Here is a 23,269-nt window from a genome sequence, read left to right as displayed (position 1 = left end):
CGTTGGAGGCTGAATGCCTACTGAAAAGGATGAGGACCCTCTGTGAGGCTCTAATCAACATGCTCTCACACTCAAAGTCTCTCAAATGTCTTCTAATGAGTGGTGTCAATTCTTGCCTACTCGTTACTTCTATCCCATCATGGGAATTACCCAGACATAATAATTTATGTTCCAATACTGTGTCCCAGTCACTTGTGTGATGGCCCAGCTTGACTACTCCGAGGAGGTTTAGATCTCGGTTTGATTTTAGAATCCTAATTTTCAAATTGAATGCTCTTCCCCAGGCCTTTGCTTCATAAGACATCTCCCCAACCTCGGCTCTCAAGGCTATTCCAGACACACACTGAGGGGGTTCCCAAAATATTGTGTAGGAATCTTAATAGAGGTCTGTCGATATTGTCTGTCACTGCAATGATCCAGACCCTGGCAGCATATAGCATCTGCCCAGTAACTTTAGCGCTGGATACTTTGACTGCCTCAGGAACATATTGGCCACCTGTGGAATAATAAAATCTTGAGATGGCCTCCCCAGTACTCATAGCAGCTCTAACGGCAGAGTTCAAGAGCACCTTCCAAGAATGCTTTGCTTGAAAGATGCTTCATAGGTTGACCTGCTACTGACCACTTTCTTGGTTACTAAAAAGAAGAACTTTAGACTTAGCAACATTAATAACTAACCCTCACTGGAACAGTACTCCCAGAAGGATCCTATAAGCTTGTGTAGGCTGACCACAGATCTTGACAAAATCATCTGCGTGTAAGAGATAGGGTAGTTTAACATGGGCCAGGCAAGTTGGATGAAATTCATTTCCCGATATCTAAGAACTTAAGTCATTAATGTAAAATTGATCAGTTCACCAACAGGACCACATCTCACCTTGGCAGTATACTGAGGGTTTAGCTGTTAATTAATATGCTCATTGTATATTAATTAATATGTTCATTGTATGTTTTACAGATATACGCCTGAAGAAATTGAAAAACTGAAGGAGTGAGTTTTATTTTCCATTAAATTCTGTAAACAGTTCAGAGGAGTCTTCAGATGCCTCTCCAGAAACTTGTTTCAGTGTTTGGCTGACAACTGGAGGCCCATGAATTGAATCTGGGGCTTGAATCTCATTCCTCCCTCTCCCTCCCTCCTCACCACTGCTAAAGCTGCTCCTGTTGTCAAGCTGCTGTGCCCATTCTCTGCTTAATAGGAGGGACAGCAGCTGGGATGGGGAAGAGGCGCTGGGCTTGAGAGCCTAGTGGGGGCATGCCTCTGCCTGAGAACGGCTTCAAAAACTCTAGCATCCTTTGTCATGGGTGTATACTTATCCTTGGCTATGTCACCAAGTGCTGTGAGCAGAGGTGCTCTGTGCTCACCTATCATGGTAATGGTTAGTACTTGGACATGATTCTCCTCATTGTTCAGAAAGGATGTAGAATGCTTTAGCGGGCAATGAATGCAAGCCTCCCAGCTCTTGATTCTGAACCATTCTCCATGGGTTGGAAGTGCAAGTGCCTCACCAAGGAAGTGCTCCAAGGCTTAAAGTGACCACGTGTGTAACAAAATGTGCAATACGGTTGGTTGGATCCAGGCTAAATCTGCGAGTCCCACCAATTCCCCCTTCCTGCTACAGATCCTCCCATATCATTCTTTGCAGTCCGTGGTCCCGTCCCCAGGAGCAGTACTGCTTGTGGAGATCAGTGGGCTACATGGGGAAGGGGACGCAGGAAAATTCCATTTTGCCATTGACAAATTTAGTCTGGATCCAGTCTGGAGTTGGTGTTGAGAAAGAGCAATGCAGGGAAGTGCTCAGTTGCTTATTTCAGATATTTGTAGGTGTTGTCAGGAGCACAGAGTTCCAGAACAGGAGTTAAACATTCTGTTTACTTGGCCGGAATCTTACCTTTCTCTAAGAAGCTTAGTGAACATGGTTCTCTCTTCCTTTTTAACTTCACAACAACCCTGTGAAGTAGGCTAGGAGAATGAGGATTGCAACCTATAATTTCCTGGTCCTAATCTGACACACTTACCCCTACACCATTATGATTTTTTTACAGTAGTAATTTAAGCCACTTTGAGATGCAGAGGTAGGACTTTTTGTTATAGCAGACTTTCATACATTCCTCTCTGCTGTGTGCAAAGTGACCTTCTTACAAAATCTATGATATTTCACAGGGAATGGTAAGTGCTCTAGCCCCATTCACCTATTAAAGAGAACACACATACAACCAATGTTCCCTCTCAGCTCCACAGTGAGCAAAAATTCTACCTCGTGAGCGAAAAACGCTAGTAGCATTAAAGGTGTGAGCGAGTCTACATTTGACTATTGCATACATTAGTTTCTTAGAAGATTATTTCCATAACCTTGTAAAAATCTCAGAATGAATTATTTTAAACTATATTTTAAGAACAATTTAAACAGTATAAGAGGAAATAGAATGAAGTCAAGTTTCATTACAGAAAATGTTGTCCTCTATGGGGGTAGACCTGGCCTCCAGAAAACAGGTCTACCTTCCTCTTTCCACCTGGCCGACAGAGTATAGGTCTGCCCTTCCTTTTGCTCTGTATTGGGAGACCTGACCTCAGACCATCGCCCTGCGCTGAACCTTAGAAAACATACCAGCACTTGGAGGGGAAAAAACTCTTGCAGTTTAATTTGGGGTTTTTTTTAGTGAAATATGACAAATTACAGGTCAAGTGTAATAGAGGTTGAACAATCACTGTCAGAACCCTGCCTAATCTAACAAACAGGAAGTTGCTTAAATGTTATCAACCTGCCCAAACTACTTATTTATTCAAATATTTATATCCCACTTATACTGTTATTCAAGGCATTTTATGAATCATACTGCAAAAGAATAATAGGGGTGTGCAAAAAAATCTCCCCCACTCCATTGTAGCCTATGGTGACCATTGTGGTCAATGGGCCCCGTAGGCTATAATGGAGAATCAATCTGGGGGTATCTGGGGCTCTGGAGGGGATGTTTTTTTGAGGTGGCTGCTGGTTTCTCTCCCTCAAACACCCCCCCCCCCAGTTTCAAAAAGATTGGACTGGGGTCCAATTCTGTGAGCCTCGGAAGGAGGTGCCCCCATCCTCCATCATGAGCTGGAAGCTGAAATCCCTGAGCAGCTAGTTAAAATTTTGTCCCCCCACGCTTCCCAGCGCAGTTTAGAGGGAACACTGATTAGAGCCTGCAAGTGCATGCTTCTGTTTGTAAGAAATAGCCAATGCACAGTCACTTTCCAAATTAAACTGGGGACTAGTAGCTGGATATATGTGGGGTTTCAATCACACATTCAGCTGTACATGTGCTGAATGTAACGTGAGAATTGCTCAACATGCATAGGAAGTACTGTCAAATGTATACTGTACACATTTTGTATGTGCATTCACTGTAACTTGTGAATAGGGCTTCTGTCTCTCTGAAAGATCTCAGTCCAATGAATTAAATCTATACAGTTGAAATCTTCACTAAGAGCAGAATTTTGGCATGGTGTCTGGACTTCCTTTATTCACTTTTACCCACAAAGAAACTTCTGTTGCCTCTGACTGACTGACTGAAATTGGCACCCAGTTGCTCACATCTTTTTCCCATTTAGGCTAAGGATTAAGCATGGCAACGACTGGGCAACCATAGGAGCTACCCTTGGCAGAAGTGCTTCTTCTGTGAAAGACCGATGCAGGCTGATGAAGGATACCTGCAACACAGGTACACATGCTGAAATAGACAGGTAAAATCTAGTTAAGTCTGTAAACATTATAAGCAGTTTCAGGAACAATAACCTCTTAGTGACCTCATGTTATATACTGACTATGATCGTTTGTAAAGTAAGTTATACCTTTTCGGTATCAGTGATATTCTTGACTTGAGAATGTATATTAATTGTTAAATGTTATTCTAATGTTCTTATCACTTTGTAACCATTTTGAATTCAATAAACTGTTCAAAATAAAAAATAAAATAAAGAGTTTCAGGGAAGTAGCTTGAGATTGTTTTTAAAACATATTGTCTTTACTAAATAAAATAATTCTGGTGTTAGACTACAGAGTTTTCTATGTGATGCCAGTGAATATTTACCATTAGAATGGGCTTGGAAGGCAGAAGTAGGCCCTTTGTGTTGCAGGTATTCCTTGCAGCAGTGTCTAGTGGGTGTTCTTGCAGACTCAAGAGTGATACCAACACCAACACCACCCCATTCCATTGAGATGAAGAAGTTAGCTCTTTGCTTTGGGGAAGAAGCAAGTGGCCACCAGGAAACACGCTGGTGGATGCCGTGGTACTTAAACGAATGGCATGGTGGAAATCACTGGGATATGGACTAGACTCATAACTTGTGGGTGTTCTGCATCAAATGGGGAGCCATGGTGACTTACTTGCTTCCCACGTGATCCCCCCAGACCCTCCCTAGGCCTCTGACTTGGAAGTTCCTACACAATCCAAACTACGTACAGGATATGGGACATCCAATGTAGCATGGGAGCCAACAACAGAGGACCCTGCTGTAAAGGTAGTCTGTGAACTGGGCTCAACAAAATCCAACAGGCTATAAATGGATTATATTTTTTTCGGCATATGTATCTTGGTATTAGCTACCTGCCATTTTACCTCTCCTTGTCACACTTTTAAAGAACTTTATGCATGCTAGTAAATGAACAGCTGTAGAAAGTTGGCTGCATTTTCAGTTGTGGCCATAACACAAGGGCTCTTTAATATTTGCTATATATTGTATGTTCTTGTATCAGGCTTTTAAAATACAGAGGGGTTTTTTACTCCAAACAAGATTAGAGCATTTTAAACAGTTGAAGGTGTAGGTGGGTTGCAGAAGCCTAAAATAAATAAATAAAATAAAAAATGGAAAGACTGCCGGATCACTGTCATACATCTTTGCACCTAGATTTTGATGGCTCTGACTTTTCTCTCTTCTGGGGCTCATGTTGTTACCTGCCTTTCTCTGATTTCAGGAAAGTGGACAGAAGAAGAAGAAAAGAGGCTGGCTGAAGTGGTCCATGAATTAACCAGCACAGAGCCCGGGGACATTGTCACACAAGGTGTGTCTTGGGCTGCTGTGGCAGAACGGGTTGGAACCAGGTCTGAAAAGCAGTGCCGCTCCAAGTGGCTGAATTACTTGAACTGGAAGCAAAGCGGAGGCACGGAATGGACCAAGGAAGATGAAATCAACCTTATCCTGAGGTTTGTCAGGCTGCTTGTCCTGAAAAAATCGGTGTGGGGAAGGCAGAGATGCAAAAAGCAAAATTTCCTCACGGTCCCTTATTTGTACTTTGGATGTGTCTTAGAAAGCACAACCAACAATGAGTGCTGTGTTGTCATTCCCAGATATTTCATAGGAACACTCTTCTTATGTCTCAGTTATTGTTGCGTGTTACTGGTAAGAACCAGCTCTTTGATTTGTGCCTGGAAGCAGACCAGTAGCCAGTGATGATTTTTTAAAAAGCTGGCCAGATACAGTCCCAGTAATTTGTACCAGATAGCAGGCTAGCTACCACATTTTGGACTCCTTTTCAACCCTGTTATTTCCTGTCTACCACCAATATTTTAACTTTCTTATAGTCCCAATATATTGTGAACTTTTCTTTTTCGCCTGGGTAAATGCAGTACCTTTGGCAGAAATTGTGGGCCATTGTGCTCGAGTCCCTCTAGCCCAGACATTCTCTCCATGTGGAAGAGCAGACACTGGCTGCGGTCACACACACGCTAAATAATCCTCTTTCAATCCACTTTCAGTGTACTTTCTAACTGGATTTTATCATGTGAATTGGCAAAATCCAGTTGGAATGTGGATTGAAAGTGGATTATTTAGCGTGTGGGTGACCGCAGCCAGTGTCTGCTCTTCCACAGGGAGAGAATGTCTGGGCTGGAGGGACTCCAGGACAATGGCCCACAGTTTCAGCCACTGAATCATTAACTCGTTTTTTCCTCTAGTTGTGGTTTCTTTCCACTCAAAGTGCTTACTTTATGACACCTCTTGTTGCCAAGTTTTCTGTCTGCTTGCTTGATTTTCACCCTCTATTTCTCTTGGCTGGTAGAGGTAAGGGTAGCACACTCTCTGAAGTTGAATGTATTCTCTCAGCTCTTAAAATTAGGAGCTTGTATGTATCATCTAAACTCGGGGATTGATTTTTATAAAATATTCAATGATTTGGGACTTGTTCTTTATTTGCTTATGTGCTTTGGAAAATAGGCACTCAAATTTTGGAACAGAAATAGCTGTTTAAGACGGATTGCAACTCCATCTGGAGCAGGCACACATCTTATTGCTTGACTTGCTTTTTTATCAACCAACAGTACTTCACTTTTCCCTGAACTGAATTTCAGCCTGTTGCCATCTGTCAACATCAGTTTAAGATGCTCCTTGAGGCCACACTGGAATGTCACTACCCTTCACATCACCTGTTCAGGCCTGGGCCTCCTCGCCTAAGCCTTTCAAAGAGCTGAGTGCTGACTCTGTGACTCAGTCAGCTAGTAGTTGCTCTTGAGATCCCCTGTTTTTCCCCTCCGCTTTTTTCTTTTGGTTTTTTTTGAGAACTAGCCTCCTGTCTGTTATTGGGCAGTCTTATCAAATGTGATGAAAACAAGATTCTTCCAGCATCAGAACTGAGCTTCTCTCATATCTTTTTCTCTGTGTCATCCTGTCAGAATAGCAGAGCTAGAAGTGTCTGATGAAAATGATGTCAACTGGGATCTGCTGGCTGAAGGCTGGAGCAGTGTACGCTCACCCCAGTGGCTTCGCAGTAAATGGTGGACAATCAAGAGACAAATTGCAAATCACAAAGAAGTTTCCTTTCCCGGTAAACTGTTGCATACACTGTTCCCTTACCTGTTTGGAAAATCTCCCTCACTCTTCAAATTCTGAATAACTAAAGAGGTTGAAAACCCAAGAAAAGAAAATCACGATTTATGAGATCATATATAGGCAGTGGCATTATTTCTGGTAAACTCTGAATATTCCTGGTATGTCACTAGCTTAAAGTCTCTGAGTTTTGGCTGTTCATCAGCAGCCTGCTTGCATAAGAGCCCTGGATCAGACCTCCACCTTCTTATGAAAGGAGCTGTGTTCTGGAGGAGAGCCCTGTTTCCAGCATCATCAGGCAGAGCTTTCCCACCTATCTGGAAACATTGAAAGATAATGAACAATGTGATATTTCTTTGTTTCTCACATTCACCTTACTAAAAACTGCATCAAGGAACACATTTTGAAGTTTAAAAAATTATTTGACATTTTCTCAGCAGAATATCTTCAGAAACTGCTGGAAGAACTTATGTCCTGGCTGTGTTGTTGAAGGAATTTGTTTGGGGTGGGGTAGAAACATTACAAATTCTGCTCTGAAAGTAAAGCCACTTGTTTCAAGTGTGTGTTTTGGTGGAGCTGCAACCCATGGAACAGTGTGCAACTTGGAACGAGTGTCAGGAGAGAGAATAGAAAAGTGCTCCTTTAGCATTTATTTGGTGGTTTGAGATGTTCAGCATGTTTCACATAAATGAACATCTGAACAATGATCTGTTGTTACAGTGGTTCCCCATATTTCAGTTGGTGGGGAGGAAGGGAACAGGCTGCTTTTTGTCTGTTTGTTTTCCTTGCTTGCTTTCAGCAACATGTTTGAGTAAGCCCCCCCCCCCTTTCAGTTCTTATAAAAGGTCTGAAACAGCTTCATGAGAGCCAGAAAACCACTCTGGGGCACCAACTTTCCGAGAATAAGTCTTTACCCGGGCTGCCCAGCTCTCATCCTGGTTCTGGGGTTCAGCATGTCCAGATTCGAGTGGCTCGATTGGACGAGAGTTCCAGCAGCTCGCCAAACCCTATGGCAGCATTGCAGATCCCAGTCCAGATTACTCATGTCTGTAAGTAGCTGAAACTTACTGCTTTGCTTTCCCATGTTGGTTACTCAAAGTGGAAAAACTTGGCAGGTGTATGTATTGCATGCTTCTCGTTTCTTATGTACTTCTCAGTCAGATGCATTGTGTGGGATATACACACAGCCAGCAGCATGTCAATCAGGCAGGGGTTCTACACGGTAGTGGCAACCATAAATAAATTCACAGAAATTACGCCCTGACTTGGATAGCCTAGGTAAGCCCGATCTTGTCAGATCTCGGAGGTTAAGCAGGGCCAATCCTACCAGGTTTTTGGAGGGGAGACCTCCAAGGAATACCAGGGATGGGACGCAGAGGCAGGTTATCAAAATGACTTCTCTGAATATCCTCCGTGCCCCAGTAGGAGTTGCTAGAGGTCACTATGACTTTCAGGCACACACGAGTTACAACAGGCTTGTAAAGGTCAGGAATAAATAGGAGCTCAATGTCATCTTGTAGACGTTATTGATAATGGCAAGGTGGTTGTTGTCTTTGGGTTTCTACACTCCTGGTACTGCAGGCAGTTGTTGCCCATGTGGCTAGAGCAGGTCACACAGAGCATCGATGTCACCAGCCAAGGTCACCTGTTGAGCTTCATGGGAGAGTGGGGATTTCTGCATGGATCCCAGGATAACCACTGCCTCGCCCTGACTGTAATGTACCACATTAGTGATTCTCTAGCAGAGTGGATGGTGTTGGCATGGTGTGTGAGGTCACCCTAACCATACAGAGAGAAATTATTACATAATTATTACATAATTTTACCAGGAGCAGCATGGGAGCAAGACACAGAATGACAACAAACACTTTGCCTGCCATTAACATAGGCCATAACACCATGGAACTCTTGAAATCAAAGACCTGCCCTTAAAACAAATTATTGTTTCTACCCATTAACTGTGCTAGGGCAGCTGCATTTTTATTTGTGAATAAAGCGCACTGATCTTGGCAGTTACTATTCCAACTGACTTTCAAGTGTTGGAGGGATATAAACATACCAGCTACCCCTTTTCAACTTAAGAGGGTCACATCTGCAATAGTAGCTCAACATAAATCTGTTGTTGCTTTTCCTTTCTGTTAGAAGTTATCCAGGGTTGTTGGGTTTTTTTGCAAACATACATACTCTAGCACTTCAGGCAGACTTAACCTTTCCCCCCAGCTGCCTGGCAAGTTCATACATTTAAACTTAAAACAAAAATTAAGTATTGCTGTGGACAAGGGTGGAACATTCTGATTGGGTGCCTTTATGCCAATCAGCATTTTGCACAGCCAGCAGGGGGAGGTAGTAGGGATGTGGTTTTGCAGTTGTCAGAAGGGCTAGCCAAGCAGCATTTTGCACAGCCAGTTTCTACCAGAAACAGGAAGAGCCAGTGGGTGCTGGTGTCCATTGAGTTTGGAAGTCTGTAATAAAAGCAGATCCAGAGAAGGCTGACCACACATTATGTGTGTTTATCCTCACTCTGGCTGTCACTGATGGCACTAAAACAAAGGGAGGAGAGCGGTATCAAAATATGGCCAGAGAAGCTTGCACCCAAACCTGAAGGAGAACTTAATTGGTACAATCTAATACACCAACATATTTTGACAAATGTCATTAAAGTGTGGAATTCTATGCCAAATAATTTTAAGTAAATGAAAGCATTTGGGATTGCTTTCCTTACTTTGTTTGAATCATCTTAAGTTAATGTATGAGTTGTTTTTTCTAAAGTAAAACCTCAGTATTCAGGTTAAATTGCCGTGTTGGCACTTTGCGATAAATAAGTGGGTTTTGGGTCGCAGTTTGGGCACTAAAACTCCGGTGGCCAGGTCTACCAATATAGTGGACTGGGATGGGTAGACCTGTTCTCCGGTGGCCAGGTCTACCAGTATAGTGGACTGGGGCGGGTAGACCTGTTCTCCGGTGGCCAGGTCTACCAATATAGTGGAAAGGGGTAGGCAGACCTATTCTCTGGAAGCCAGGTTTACCTGTATAGTGGGAAGGAGCAGGTAGACCTGTTCTCCAGAGGCCTGGTCTACCCCCATAGAGGACAACATTTTCTGTAATGAAACTTCACTTGATTCTGTTTTCTCATATAATGTTTAAATTATTCTTAAAATAGTTTAAATATAGTTTAAAAGAATTCATTCTGAGATTTTTACAAGGTTATGGAAATAATCTTCTAAGAAACTAATTTCTCTCCCTATATACCCCCAGAGAGCATTACGCTCATCTAAAAACAATTTACTGGTAATCCCTGCCAGGGCCTTTTCAGCTCTGGCCCCAACTTGGTGGAACTCTCTGTCTAATGAGACTCAAGCCCTGCACGACTTGGTTCAGTTCTGCAGGGTCTGTAAGACCGAGATGTTCCACCGGGCATATGGTTGAGGGCAGTAACTGTTAGGGAGATCGGTTGGCCTCCCTCCCTTCCTGGCTGCCTCTCCAGCTGCCCACCTGTGATGGATTGTTTGGAGCGCCATCTGAGATAGTAAATTGACTGTTAGGTTTTAAACTGTAAAATTTAAATTTTAACATGTAATTTAACTGTAATATTCTGATATAATTATATGTTGATTTTATTGTATATTTAATTGTTGGAAACCTCCCTGAGCCCTGAGGGAAAGGAGTGGGATATAAACCGAACAAAACAAACAAACTAATGTGACCCAGTGCTTGCATCAGGGCCTTCAGACACTGCATTTCTGAGGGGAGTTACTGCTGCCCTGAGACTGAAGCAACGTTTTTATTGGAGAGCGATATAGGATTGAGCAGAGTCAAACAACATCCCGAGATGGATGATGGCCTGCGAATGAGGGTGGCTGTCTGGTGAAACCAGGAACCTGTGCGTGTGGAGGACTTATAGGGTGATTGGATGTCCTGGAGGTCCTGTGATATATGTGGTGTGCTGGATATAAGGATATTATCCAGTTATGAGGTAGAAATATACACTTCATGACCTGAGAGGGGCCACTACTGAGACCATCAACTGGGTGAAGACTCTCGGATGGGGGAAGAGCCCATTTAGAGGGGCTCCATAATAATGGTGTTGGTGGCAGTATGCAAGCAAGGGAGCTTGGATGCATGGGAACCTGCGGATACACGTCATACACATCTATAGAAGCCAAGAAGTCCACTGTCAGGCGGGTCTCCACACCAATCTCCCCCTTGACATTTGATGCCATTGTAGATCTAAGTGCCGTGGTCCTTGAGCACAATGAATGGGGATAGAGAAGGTCCTGGAAAACGTTCCTTCAGAACTGGTATCATGGCTTGGTTCTGCAGCAGGTGTCTGGTGGTTTGGAGCCTAAGTCAATGGTGTACTGGCCTGCGGAATCCTAGGGAGAAAGGAGATCTGTTCCTCAGGGAATGGAAGAGGTCTAGAACGTACCTAGCCAGAACGTGTCATGCACCAAAGAACCCTCAGATGATTAGTTGGCTTTGCAGGTGAATTGGGATTTGTTCTAGGCTGACTTGTAGAGTCTGGAGTTCCTTTGCTGAGAGGATACTCTGGATGTCAAAAGGAAGGTTGATCTGGTCTGTTGGATCACTTCCCATTTTCTTTGGAAGAAGATGGCATTGGCTTGATCCTTTGATCTCTGCCAGGACTTCATCTGATACAGTATCCCCAGAAAATTTTCAGGCCTCCAGGATGTTATCTGCCAAGCATTCAGAGGTTCCGTTGCTCTAAAGGAGGTCCTGTTGGCACCTGAATGGACCAGGAGCTAGGACCTAAAGAGGTTTCTCTGCCCTGGATGCTCTGCACATGCAGAGGAGGCCGCATTTGCTCTGCGGGCAAGGTCTGAGATCTCGTGGGCTTTTTAAGGGAATTGTCCCCATCTATTTGGAGGAATTGCACTTGGAACAAGATGACAGTCAGGCTTACCTTACAATCTACGGGGTTGTCATCTATTTGCCAAGGCCTCCTGGCCATGCAGAGTGGAGGGGATGTGAGGCGCCAGCTTGAACTTAGCTATGGGCAGCTCTGTAGATGGGCCCATCTGCCACCAGTGCTTTGAATCAGGAAAGGGCTGGTTGCCCACTCCCGGTCCCTGCTGGTACTTTGGCAGGGAAGAGGAGAGCAACAGCAGAAGAGGAGTTGGAGCCAGATGGTGGGTGATTAGTCCTGCAGTGCCTTAGGTTAGAGTGGCCTTCCCAAGTAAGGAGTGGAAGATCCTCCTGATGGAGAAAGCTGGTAGTGGCTGGGCCAGAAGACGTGTTATGTTCCCCAGCCACTCTCCCTGTTCCTAAATGAAGCCATGGTGTCTGACTCTGAAGTTGGAGCGCAGTGACTCAGAATGGCCAGAGGAGACCGAGTCTCTAGCTGTGGAGACTGAGGGCAGAGCTGAGTGCCAACTTCATGGTCTGTTGGCTTAGAACAGTGGTGGTGAACCTATGGCACGGGTGCCGGAGGTGGCACTCAGAGCCCTCTCTGTGGGCACGCGTGCCATCGCCCCAGCCAGGCCCAGACCATCATTAAAGTGTCGAATTCTCTGCCAAATAATTTTAAGTAAATGAAAGCATTTGGGATTGCTTTCCTTACTATGTTTGGATCATCTTAAGTTAATGTATGAGTTGTTTTTTTCTAAAGTAAAACCTCAGTATTCAGGTTAAATTGCCGTGTTGACACTTTGTGATAAATAAGTGGGTTTTGGGTCGCAGTTTGGGCACTCAGTCTCTAAAAGGTTCGCCATCACTGGCTTAGAAGAAGAGGTAAAATGGTTGCTTCTGTGAATGGTTCTGGGATTCGGGGAATAGGAGCCAGGCTCCTCCGAGGAATTGCAGGATCTGGGGGGGGGGTGTCCACTTTTTTGGAGAGAGAGGGAAGATAAAGAAGAAGAATCATCTTCATCCTTCTGTCTGTAGCATTGCTCCCCCCCCCCTTTTTCTTCATGCCTTTACACTTAACATCATTCAGGCTCAGACATAATATAGGGACAGAGGACTGGGTAAGAGAAGCCCTGTTGAGGATGGGGGGGGGGAGAGCCCCTCCTGGTGGTAGTTTATCTGTTCCCGCCCCCCTCCCCCCCACACACACTTGCCTTGGAATTTTCTTCCTGCAGCTAAGGAAGATGGGTGGGGGGATGCCGTTCAGTGCTATGGGGTGAAAGGCACTGACCCAGAAGAGCTGTAGGTGGCACCATCAGTGGGCCTGTCCACCACCAGTGCTTTGGACTGGGAGAGGGCCAGCTGTCCACTGTGCTTCGGCAGGAGAAGAGGAAGCTGAAGAACAGGCACAGTTTTAGCGGAAGCTAGTGCCAGGTTCCTGGGGGTGGGGAGAACAGCCAAGCTGTTTCCTTGTGGCAGCTGAACTTCAGTTGCTGTCTTGGGGCATTGTTTCATCCAGGACGGTTTCATATACTTTCTCTCCAGGACCTCTGCTCGTGAACAAGCGTTCGAGGCCGGTGATTTTTAAGGTAGTTTTGCCTGCATTGTTAATAAGCAAGGTGGGAGGGCTGTGGAAGCTCATCCATCCACAGCGTGGGCGTGGTCTGAGGAGTTGAATGACTCCCCGGTATAGTGGAAGGCTTTGCAAACAACAAGTGCTTCCCTCCACTTGAGCACAGCCCACCATCTGTGGTGGTTGATTGGCATGTGGCATGCACTTGCAGAACAAAAGCTGCATGGTGTAGTTGTTACATACTAGGATCTGGGAGATCCAGATTTGAATCCCCACTCTGCCATGGAAACTTCATGGGTGACCTTAGGCTACTAACGCTCTCTCGACCTAACCCACCGCACAGGGTTGTTGTGAGGATAAAGTGGCGAGGAATGATGTTGTAAGATACTATTGGGGGGAAAGTCAGGTATAGATAGCGCAAATGCTTAAAATGTCATCTGCACTACTGTCTACCACACGTCCTGCCTCAGTAACAACTCTCCATGCAATAATTGTTTCTTTATGTACAAATGATTAACTGCCCCCACTACCTACTACTAGATCACCTGGAGTGTAACACCAGCCTGCAGCACATATCCTACAGGGCACCTCTGTTCTCTTGTTTATTAAATACCTGCTCCTATTTATTTGTGTGTTTTCCCTCTTAATCCCCCAGCCTCTGCTGATTCCCCAGTGGCTTCTGTTGACTCGGACACTATAACGCTGAACAATGGAACGCTACAGACCTTTGAGATTTTGCCTGTAAGTACTACAGAGCCTGTCTGGTGAAGCCATGCTCAACTGATTCATCTTTTTGCAGTTCAGGATCTTCTTAGGATGCTTTTATTGCCATCTGAGGAGAAATGTGTATCTACAGGCTATAGTAATATGCTGTAAAAGGTTATTAAAAAGTAGGGCAATTAGCTACTTGAGAGAACTTTGAAAGCTACTTAAAAAAGTAAAAAAAAACCCTCCGTTACGGTTTCACAAAATTTATACTTCAGGAGCACATGATATGCAGAATTATTCCAGTCTTCACCTATTCAAAGCAGTGTGGTTAGACTGGAGGAATTCCAAACAAGATTGCACTGTAAAGACATCCAGTTAATCCAAAGCCCCACAACGCTCTAAAAATGAAAAACATGTAGCATGAACTGACCTTGGCAGACATTATTAGATGCAGGACACCTGCAGAAGTTCATGAAATAATCAGTGTGTTTAGAGTGCGTTTGTCTTCAAGGTGCCCAGGAGTCTTGGTGGTTAGGTTAATATAGTTACTCCTCTAGAGTTGGTTTCTTTTATTTATACCTTTTATTTATTTTATTTATATAGCCCACCAGGTGGCTTCACTGGCTTAGAGTTTAGAACAGAGTATCTAGGTCTCCCACAAGATCCCAAAATTTAAATTAAAGTCAGGATTAAAAATCCAAGCTACAAACGACTTTTAAAAAACATATAAAGTAGCATAAGAGTAACAGCTTAAATGCCACCAGCTGTCACACCCTAGACTTCCCCCACCCAGTTCTCACTGTATAAGTGTCAAACTTGATTGTAAACATGTGTGCATCTAGTTATTGTTTCACTGAGAAGCTGATTGGTAGTGGTCCTAGGTATGAACACTGTAACAAAAGAAAGTGAGCTGCACTTGGGAGCCAGTTCCTTTGCAGTGAGAAAGTCATCTCTCATTTGCTCCCAGAATGCCCACCCATTGTGCTCTGCCTAACAAGCCCTGCTCTCTGTGCCCCCACCTTCAGAGGTTAGGTAAGTAGCAACCAGAGACATGGCTTTTTCAGTAGAGGCACCTCCTTGGTGCAGTGCACTCTGCCTTGAGGCTCACCTGGTGCCTACATTGCTTTCTTTGAGGTACAGGGAGAGGGGGCACATTGTTGGTGGGACCAGCGATTGTTATGAATGTTTAGGGTTGTTTTTTTTAAAAAAAGGACTGGTATTGTGCTTAGGAAAGGAGATTCTATTTGAGCCTGGCTTTCTTCTGCCCAAGTCCATTGGTGACTGAGCTGGTACTCCTTGACCTCATTCTTCCCTTTTCTTAGTCTTTCCACCTCCAGCCTACGGGGACTCCAGGCACTTACTTACTGCAAACAAGTTCCAGCCAGGGGCTGCCTTTGACACTGACCACCAGCCCAACCGTGACTTTAACAGCTGGAGCTGCCCCGGCCTCCCCAGAGCAGATAATAGTGCACGCCTTATCCGTACGTATTTTGAAAGGGGAAAGACACGCGGAGGGGAGGGGAGGGGAGGGTTCAGACCTAATTGCAGGTCAGCTGGAGCCTTTAGAAAACAATTGGGTTTGGAGTTACTCCTGTATGGTTTCTCTGGTGCTCAGAAGCATCGGTGGTGGCTCGTTGCAAAATGGGTCAATGCCGTCAAGAACCAAAGTTGAAAATCCTACAGAAAGCGAGCAAACTGGGTTTAAAACTGCTTGACTGTGTCACAGATGCAATTCAGCAGCAACAGCGGCATTGTAGCATGGATAGAAACAGGCCTTAAGACATCACTGAATGCTTCCATGTGGGGCTACAGCTGTTCCTGTTCCCATATCCTCCACCACTCCCCTGGTTCTCCCGGACAGGGACTGACTTCCAACCCCAACTGCTGCCTCCCGCATGCTCAGTTGTTGTTGTTCAGTCGCACAGTCGAGTCCGACTCTTCGCGACCCCATGGATCATCTCCCGCCAGGCCCTCCTGTCTTCCGCCGTCCTCTGAAGTTGGCTCAATTTCATGTTTGTTGCATGCTCAGTAGGTGCAGTTTTTCCCAATTCTTCTTACCCTTTCCTACTTCTGTGGTTTCTCCCCTGGGGCAGCCGTCTGCACCTGTCCTCTTTAAGGTTATTAACAGCCTTGAGGGGAAAATCCCCCCACACACACACGCAACTAGCATACTCTTCATCTCCATGTTCTATGATAAGGCCCCAAACAATCACTTCATGCCCCAAACAATCACTGCTCCTGTCTCCACTACCCATGGCACCTGCAGGCAATGCCCTCAGGTCTTCAGATATTCGATCTCTGCTGTCCTTCCCAGATAGCAGTAGCTATCACGAAGTGAACTCAGCCAGTATTATAACGTTAGTGCCTAATTCTGCAACTCTTACTAAATTATTTCCAAATCCCCGCCACTTAAACAAACCACAGTCCCTGAACACAGCCATGTAGATAATACAGAAGTGAAACTAAAATGATGAGGACAGAAGCTTGTTACAGAGACAAGCCTGGAACTCAGACTGTCCACATCCATGTTCATAACCGCCAATGAAATGGACCAAGTGGGTTGAAACTCGGGTGCAAACAGGGACTGGTCGCTTTCTTTCCTCTTTCAGGAGCACTGTGATAAAATGCATAGCTTATCCCCCTTTCATGGCTGGTATAGTAAGTCTGCCACGATGTGGAGCTAGCGGGCTCCTTGGATCCCACGGTGTTGCATCATGCATTCCCCCTTGCTTCATCTTTCTGTAAGCCAGAACTGGGGGACATGTACGTGTAGGACACAGCAGTAAGAAAACTCACAGGAGAGCTTGTAGCGCAGCGTGATGTGCAGAAGAATGTGAGGGGCCGCCAGAGGCTTCCACCTCCTCCTAGGGAATAAATTGCCAGACTGCAGGAGGCAGCCCATAAGAAGGCTTGCTGTCCCACTCCTTCCCTTCCTCCTCCTGCTGCCCCGCTGTGAATGGGGCTTTCACCACAGAAGGGGCAAGGGAAGAGGGAGAGGCTCTCTGTTTCGCTTTATTCCTCTGTACCCCATCTCCTCCAGCTCCACCGGTGGCTGGAGAAAGGGCAAGGAGGAGGAGATGCCACTTCCCCCTGCGTCTGTCAGTAACTGAAGAAGAGCCCAAAGCTCTCACAGTGCTGTGAGCACCCCCCCCCAAGGTACCTTCTGTATGCTGCCAAAATAGTACTTACCTGTTTTTTGGTCTCTTCCTCACAGCCAGAACACTTGCTGAATACAACTGACAATGTCACCGTGCAGTGCCACGCGCCAAGTGTCATAATCCGCACTGTTGCAGCAGAGGAAATCTCACCCTCCGTAAGCCAGGCAGAACTTACTGTTGATTCGGAAATTCAGCCAGTCGACCTGGTGGACCCGGCTACCTCCCTGGAAGCGGATGCTTTTCCTGATGACCTCCCCCAGCCCAAGCTGGCTGACGAGGTGCAGTCCACATACAGCAGAGACAGTGCCTCCAAATTTGTGGGCAGAAGTAGTGCCGAACTCATGAACAGGGTCACTGCCAGAGCTGGAGAAGAGGTTTTGGATGCAGATCTCAAATGCGAAGAGGATGCGTGTCGGTCCCATTTTGCCAGCACTTACGTCTCAGAGGTAGGGCAAAATATCGTCTTATGGGAAGGGTACGCAAAAGACTCAGTATGCCGTAGAGTGTATGCTAAATAGCAGCTGCTAATCCTGCTGCTTCAAGAAGCTGACTCACTTTGTGCAAGGCGTTTTTGGCACATACTCCAGATATCCCAGCTGTGAATGAAACACACATGGCTCGTGGAAGGGAGTGGGATGGGGAGCTGTAACTGGCATCAGCTCTGATTATACAGCCTGTGAGAAAACTGGGCTTCCACTCGTAGAGTGTGTGAACCTGCCCCAAGGAAGTGTTTCGATTAGGGTGACAGTACAGAGGTGTGCAAAACTGGTGTTGCACTTCATCAGGCCTTTGTGCAAATGCTAATTGTGCGGTTTCTCATCTGAGAGACTGTTGGGAGGGAAGGGGTGTTAACTTGCCTGTGTCCTTCGCTTCCCTGCCATAGCTTCAAATAAAGACCAGGGAGCAGCCAACACTCAGCAGCAGGGCACTTGCTTTGCAAAGGATGTCTTAGGATAAGCTCAAAAGCTTGGGCTGTATGGTTATGGGCCTGAAGAGGATGTCTTTGGTCTTGACCAGTGCCTTAACGGGAAGCCATTGGCCTTGGAGCTATCTGTAAGCTGCTTTGAGGTCTTGGAAGGCAGAATGGGTAAACATAACTTTTCTAAAAAATGTAGCAAGTCCTCTGTGCAAGCTCTAGCATCTGCAGTCAAAATATCTTAGGCAAGAGTACCAAGACACACCCTGGAGTGCTGTTGCCAGTAAGAAAAGTGGTAAGGTACAGGTGTGGCTACCAGCTACTGGTTATCTTCACTCTGGGTTTGTCACAGTATCTATGAACAGTGTGTGTTGATAGGAAATAGACTTAACTTCAGGGGTTGAATCTGGAACCACTGGCAGTGACATGTTGGCAGGGGGGCGCTAAGGAGGCTTCATCTGTAGTAGAACTAGGAAAGAGAGAGCGTATTCCTAGTCCGGTTTCATGAGCCTGGGCCAGCCATTATCTCTCAGCCCAACAGGCTTTAGAGTTGTTTCAACAACTAGTCTGGGTTTCTTGGAGAAAGGAAGAGGACACAAATTAATCTGTGGAAATTAGCTGCTAGCAAAGAAACCCCGTTAAGAACTGGCTGAAATTACTTAAGGCCTGGAGTTCTTCTCCTTGAGGCAGGATAGAAAATCCGTGAATATGGCAGGAGATCTTATGCTTGTTTCTTGCATGCTGACTCTAAGCCCTCCCGTTTCTAAAGAATCCATTTAGCACCTGCATTGCTGCCTTCAGGAATGTTTACAACTAATCGGAGAGACCTACAGCAGTAGAGAAATTCCCAGCTTCTGTCTATCCACAGTGGTTCCTTTAGAACAAGCAGTTTGAACCTGTTTGTTTACCACTGTGGACTCCTAAAAAAGCAGACTTCTGTTCGACATACTTGTGGAAAAAGCTGTTTGTCATACAGGACTTGGGGTCTCCCACCACAGAAGAACCAGTTGAGCAGTCCACCATGGATGAAACCGTCCTGATAGTCCCTTCTCCCCGTGGGTTTATCCAGACATCAGATGATATGGACAGTGAATCAGTCTTGCCTCTAACAACACTAACAGGTATGGGGGCCAGCCAGATTGGGCAGTGACCTGAGACCCTGGAGAGCTGCAGCTAGTCTGTGTAGACAGTGCTGACCTTGATGGACCAATGGTCTGATGCAGGGGTCGTTTCGTAGAAAAAGAGCTAGGGGAACTCATTAGCATAACTCATTAGCATATGCCACACCCCCTGACATCACCGGAAGTGTGTCATAAGGCCACACACCCCGCCCCCAACGGTCCCGGCCGCCACCGCCGGCCTTGCAGCTCCACTGCCGAGCCCCATGAGGGGCCCGGCGGTGGACCTGCAAGGCCGGTGGGAGTGCAAGGAAGCCCTGCGAAGGCCCTCCCTGGCCCCAGGCAGGCAGGGGTGGGGAGAGGCGGGGAGGAAGTAACTTACCCTCCCTCTTCTCCTGCCTCCTCCTGGCTGAATGAGGGCCGGAAGCGGGGCGGCCGGAAGCAGGGGGCGGGGCTTCGTCATGTGCCCCGCCCCCCGTACCTCACCTCGGGGAACTGCGATCCCCCCTGAAATGACCTCTGGTCTGATGCAGTATAAGGCAGCTTCATGTGTATGTGTTCCTTTGCAGAATTCTTATTTGGTCTGTGGTACTGGCCATCTGATAAGGTGACCCAGATAAAACCTGTCCGTTTTTTGTTTTTTTTTTAAGTAGGGCTTACTGATCCAGATTTGGATTAGTCTAGCAGACAAGATGAGCTAGTGTCATCTTCATACAAGGCAGCTCAGAGAATCCATGTAGTTTTCTCACTATGTTTAGAAGCCTGGTCCAACACAAGCAGAGAAATAGCCAGCCATATTGAACCACCCCAGTGAGTTCAGGTAGAGATGGTTATGACGACTGCCATGTCCTAGGTCAGAATAATCACTTTTAACCACTGCTGCACCAGCACATGGAATAAAGATCAAAATATTTTCTAATGCAATTTGTTAATTTCAGATCCTATACTACAACACCATGGAGAAAACTCCCATATAATTGGCTCCTCCTTGGACAGTCCTGATTCTGAAGACTCAAAGGATGTGGAAGATCTTGTGAGCTGTCATTAAACATGTCCTGTGCTGTGGCACCTATTTGTGGTATGACAATGCTGTTTGTGACCCTCAAACCAGCTTTCCCAAAGAAAACAAGCTTCCTGTGAGATAGCGCCTGCCTGCTTTTGCTGGCCACAGAAGAATACTGCTGGCCAAGGGGTTAGATAGCCACTACTGTTCAACAGGCTGAACTGTTAACCTTATGGAACCTGTCTTCTGCTAGGCTAATGGAAACCAGATTTGGCCATGATGGGAGCGTGGAACTCTTATTAGTGGTATCAAGGTGAACTATTGGGGGGGGGGGGGGGGGAGATTGTTACAATACAGTAGCTCTGGTTTGCCAAAAAGGGTAGCTTTGAAGGAGACTCTTTTCAAATCACAGTCTGCTATTATGACCAATGTAGTCAGTCGTATAGAGAACACTAGTAGCTCTTAAGTGGGCAATCTTCCCTGTTAAGGATACAGCCCCAGAAAGAATCAGGCGAAGTTTTCAGAAATCCCCCAAGTCTTTTCTATACAATGCAAGTTTAACTGAAAGAGAAATATAGGACAGTTAACTCGCCCTAGCTCTAAATTCAGACTTGTATTGCTGTTAGAGCCTGAAACCACCTCTACCATCATATAGCAATGCTGTCTGGATCATACCTTTGTGGATTCTCAGGGGAATGAGCTGCAGGTTAACCTGATTTTTATCTGTACTTGAGGGCTCTCAAAAGAGACACTAAGTTGAGCTGACAGTCCCACTTGGGTGGGAAGGAGGTGAACGCCAAACACTACAAAGAAGAGGATGTAAAAATATTTATTGCTGTAATTAGCTTCTTCAGAAGTTTGTCTTCTGTCTATGGCTTTGTTAGTGTAAATGAAGTTATAGTTAAAGGGGTTGCGTGTTCCGTTTAATATAAGCACGACCCAGTTTGTCTTCTGTATCAGTAGACTGAACTTTTATTTATACTGTGTTACAAACTTTTGAGTGCTGCCTTTTTTTTGTACAGTGTAATAAAAGACGCAGTTTTTTCCCCCAAAAGGAAAAAGCTTGTGCTGTTCTCAAAATGTGTGCAGCTGGAAAGTTCATTAAGTGCACTAGTATCTCTCTTTCAAAAAAAAGAAGAAGAAAGAAGCAGATGTAGTTTCATATGGCAATAGGAAGGGCCTTTAAATATACATCTAGAAGAAAACTCAAGTATCCACTGGAGTGCTGCCCCACCGAAGCCTTCTCCTTTTGGAGTCAATCATCCACCTCAAGAGCACTTCCATCCAGGCAATCTTGACGCAGTCCGTGCTGTGCCCTGTAACAGTCATTTACCCACTTCATGGAAGTAGAGGTTGGCACATATACATAACATGATAATAGAAAACAAGATATAGTAAATTAGATTCCTGAATTTAGGCTCCAGGTCTCCTTGTCGATACCAGTAGATCTGAAGAAAGAGCAAATGCAGTATTAGACACGGGTGTAGTCAGAGAGGGCCACCGTGGAAGAGCCCCTTTGTATGCTTCTACAGGAAATACAGGAGCCCCTGCCCTGTGGCACCCATCCAGGTGCTCCTGTTAGATTTGAAGAGATGGGGCTTGCGAGATGTCCGCCCCCTTCAAACGCTGCACTCCCTTCCCTACTGTTGGCTGAGTAGGAACCAGGCAGATGCCAGAATAGTAAGCTGTACTTGCACCCACTCCCCCCCCCCCAACACCCATGTACTTCTGTCCTCTTTCAGTTGTCCAATGATGGAGCAACCATCTGGATGAAAGGGTATAAAATACAAGCAAAAACTGTAGTTGGGGAACAGAAGAAGCGCCCATGGTAACATGAATGGACATACTTTAGTCATTTAATATCCAACATGCAGGGGTCATTTCGTAGAAAAAGAGCTGCAGGAGCTCATTAGCATAACTTATTGGCATATGCCACACCCCCTGACATCACCGGAAGTGTGCACCAGCCCCTCTGACAGGCAGAAGCACCTGGGATCCATTCTTTCCCCCCTCTCCCTTCCCTTCACCTCCAAGTCGGGTGAAGGAAAAGGGGAGGGCGAGGGTCTCAGGTGCTTCTGCCTGACAGAGGGGCTGGCGTGCCCACAGCCAGCCTGGGTGAATTATAGAATCATAGACTCATAGAGTGGGAAGGGACCTCCAGGGTCATCTAGTCCAACCCCCTGCACAATGCAGGAAATTCACCAATACCCCCCCACACCCCAGTGACCCCGTTCCACGCCCAGAATATGATTAAAAAAAACCTCCAGGATCACTGGGGGCCAAACTAGCCTGGAGAAAAATTGCTTCCTGGCCCCAAAGTGGCGATCAGCATTTCCCTGGGCGTGTAAGAAAGGGCCACAAGAACTAAGCACTGATGCAACCCTTCCTGCTCTACCTCTCGTGATTTGCCTAAGTTCACACAATCAGCATTATGATCCTTTTAAAGTTGAAAGCATGATATAAATGCAAAGGACTATTTGTAAGATTATCTGTAAGACACAAGACCAGGACGCATCTCACTTCTGGCAATCACTAGGAGAGATCCTATCACTCAGCTTCCATTGCCCCACACACACCCCACACTGGAATAAGAACATAATATCACGCCATACCACATTGCAATAAAGCCCCTACAACTGTATACAGAAATACTGAGCTTCCCTACCATTTGCCACAACTAGCCCACCACACAACCAGGATCAAGACTCCTAAGTGGACCAACAGACAGGCATACACTCATTTGAGAAACTGAGTATTACATTACAACACCTCTGGAACATTACAGATCAGTAGAGGCAGCACTGCACAGTGGTCAGAGTTGCACATTGATGTGGGGAGACCCAGGTTTGTATTCTCACTCTGCTGGCTGAGTGACCCCGGGCCAAATCTCCCCTTCTCTACCTAACCTACCCCACAGGGTTGTTGTGAGGATGAAATGGAGACTCATGGGCAGGGTCCCCAGCTTCCCTGGCAGGAACACTATGTTAAGAAATCTCTCACAATTATGCAGCCATAGCAGGCAGGAGGGAAGGAGGCGAATACCTCCAGCGCCAGAGACTTGTAAAGAAAGAGTCAAACTTTGGGGACTCACCCGTGCACCAGAGGGCCAAGGCAGCAGGAGGAAAGAAGCC

General features: G+C 45.8%; 2 protein-coding genes across 3 annotated transcripts in view; one reads left to right on the top strand and one right to left on the bottom strand.

Annotated features, from left to right (window-relative positions):
- The window catches only part of DMTF1 (cyclin D binding myb-like transcription factor 1), a 39,339-nt gene extending 18,999 nt beyond the window's left edge, over positions 1 to 20,340 (top strand). The window contains exons 8-17 of the mRNA XM_015428088.1: positions 959 to 991; positions 3,590 to 3,699; positions 4,953 to 5,181; positions 6,646 to 6,797; positions 7,633 to 7,848; positions 13,891 to 13,976; positions 15,266 to 15,424; positions 17,158 to 17,547; positions 18,994 to 19,138; positions 20,074 to 20,340. Of these exons, the coding sequence (XP_015283574.1) occupies positions 959 to 991; positions 3,590 to 3,699; positions 4,953 to 5,181; positions 6,646 to 6,797; positions 7,633 to 7,848; positions 13,891 to 13,976; positions 15,266 to 15,424; positions 17,158 to 17,547; positions 18,994 to 19,138; positions 20,074 to 20,183 (1,630 nt within the window). The 3' untranslated portion in view covers positions 20,184 to 20,340. The remainder of the gene's footprint in view (positions 1 to 958; positions 992 to 3,589; positions 3,700 to 4,952; positions 5,182 to 6,645; positions 6,798 to 7,632; positions 7,849 to 13,890; positions 13,977 to 15,265; positions 15,425 to 17,157; positions 17,548 to 18,993; positions 19,139 to 20,073) is intronic.
- A 587-nt stretch (positions 20,341 to 20,927) lies between these two features.
- Positions 20,928 to 23,269, bottom strand: part of TMEM243 (transmembrane protein 243) — a 65,681-nt gene continuing 63,339 nt past the window's right edge. Inside the window, exon 5 of one of the 2 annotated variants that reach the window (XM_015428098.1) lies at positions 20,928 to 21,586. In XM_015428098.1, the coding sequence (XP_015283584.1) occupies positions 21,464 to 21,586 (123 nt within the window). In that variant the 3' untranslated portion in view covers positions 20,928 to 21,463. The remainder of the gene's footprint in view (positions 21,587 to 23,269) is intronic. The other variant, XM_015428106.1, reaches the window with a different exon arrangement.

The sequence above is a fragment of the Gekko japonicus genome, unplaced genomic scaffold, assembly GCF_001447785.1.
Source record: "Gekko japonicus isolate JY-2015 unplaced genomic scaffold, Gekko_japonicus_V1.1 scaffold471, whole genome shotgun sequence".
NCBI lineage: Eukaryota > Metazoa > Chordata > Lepidosauria > Squamata > Gekkonidae > Gekko > Gekko japonicus.
The sequence above is the reverse complement of the archived record's forward strand: the minus strand, read 5'-3'. Positions and strand labels throughout refer to the sequence as shown.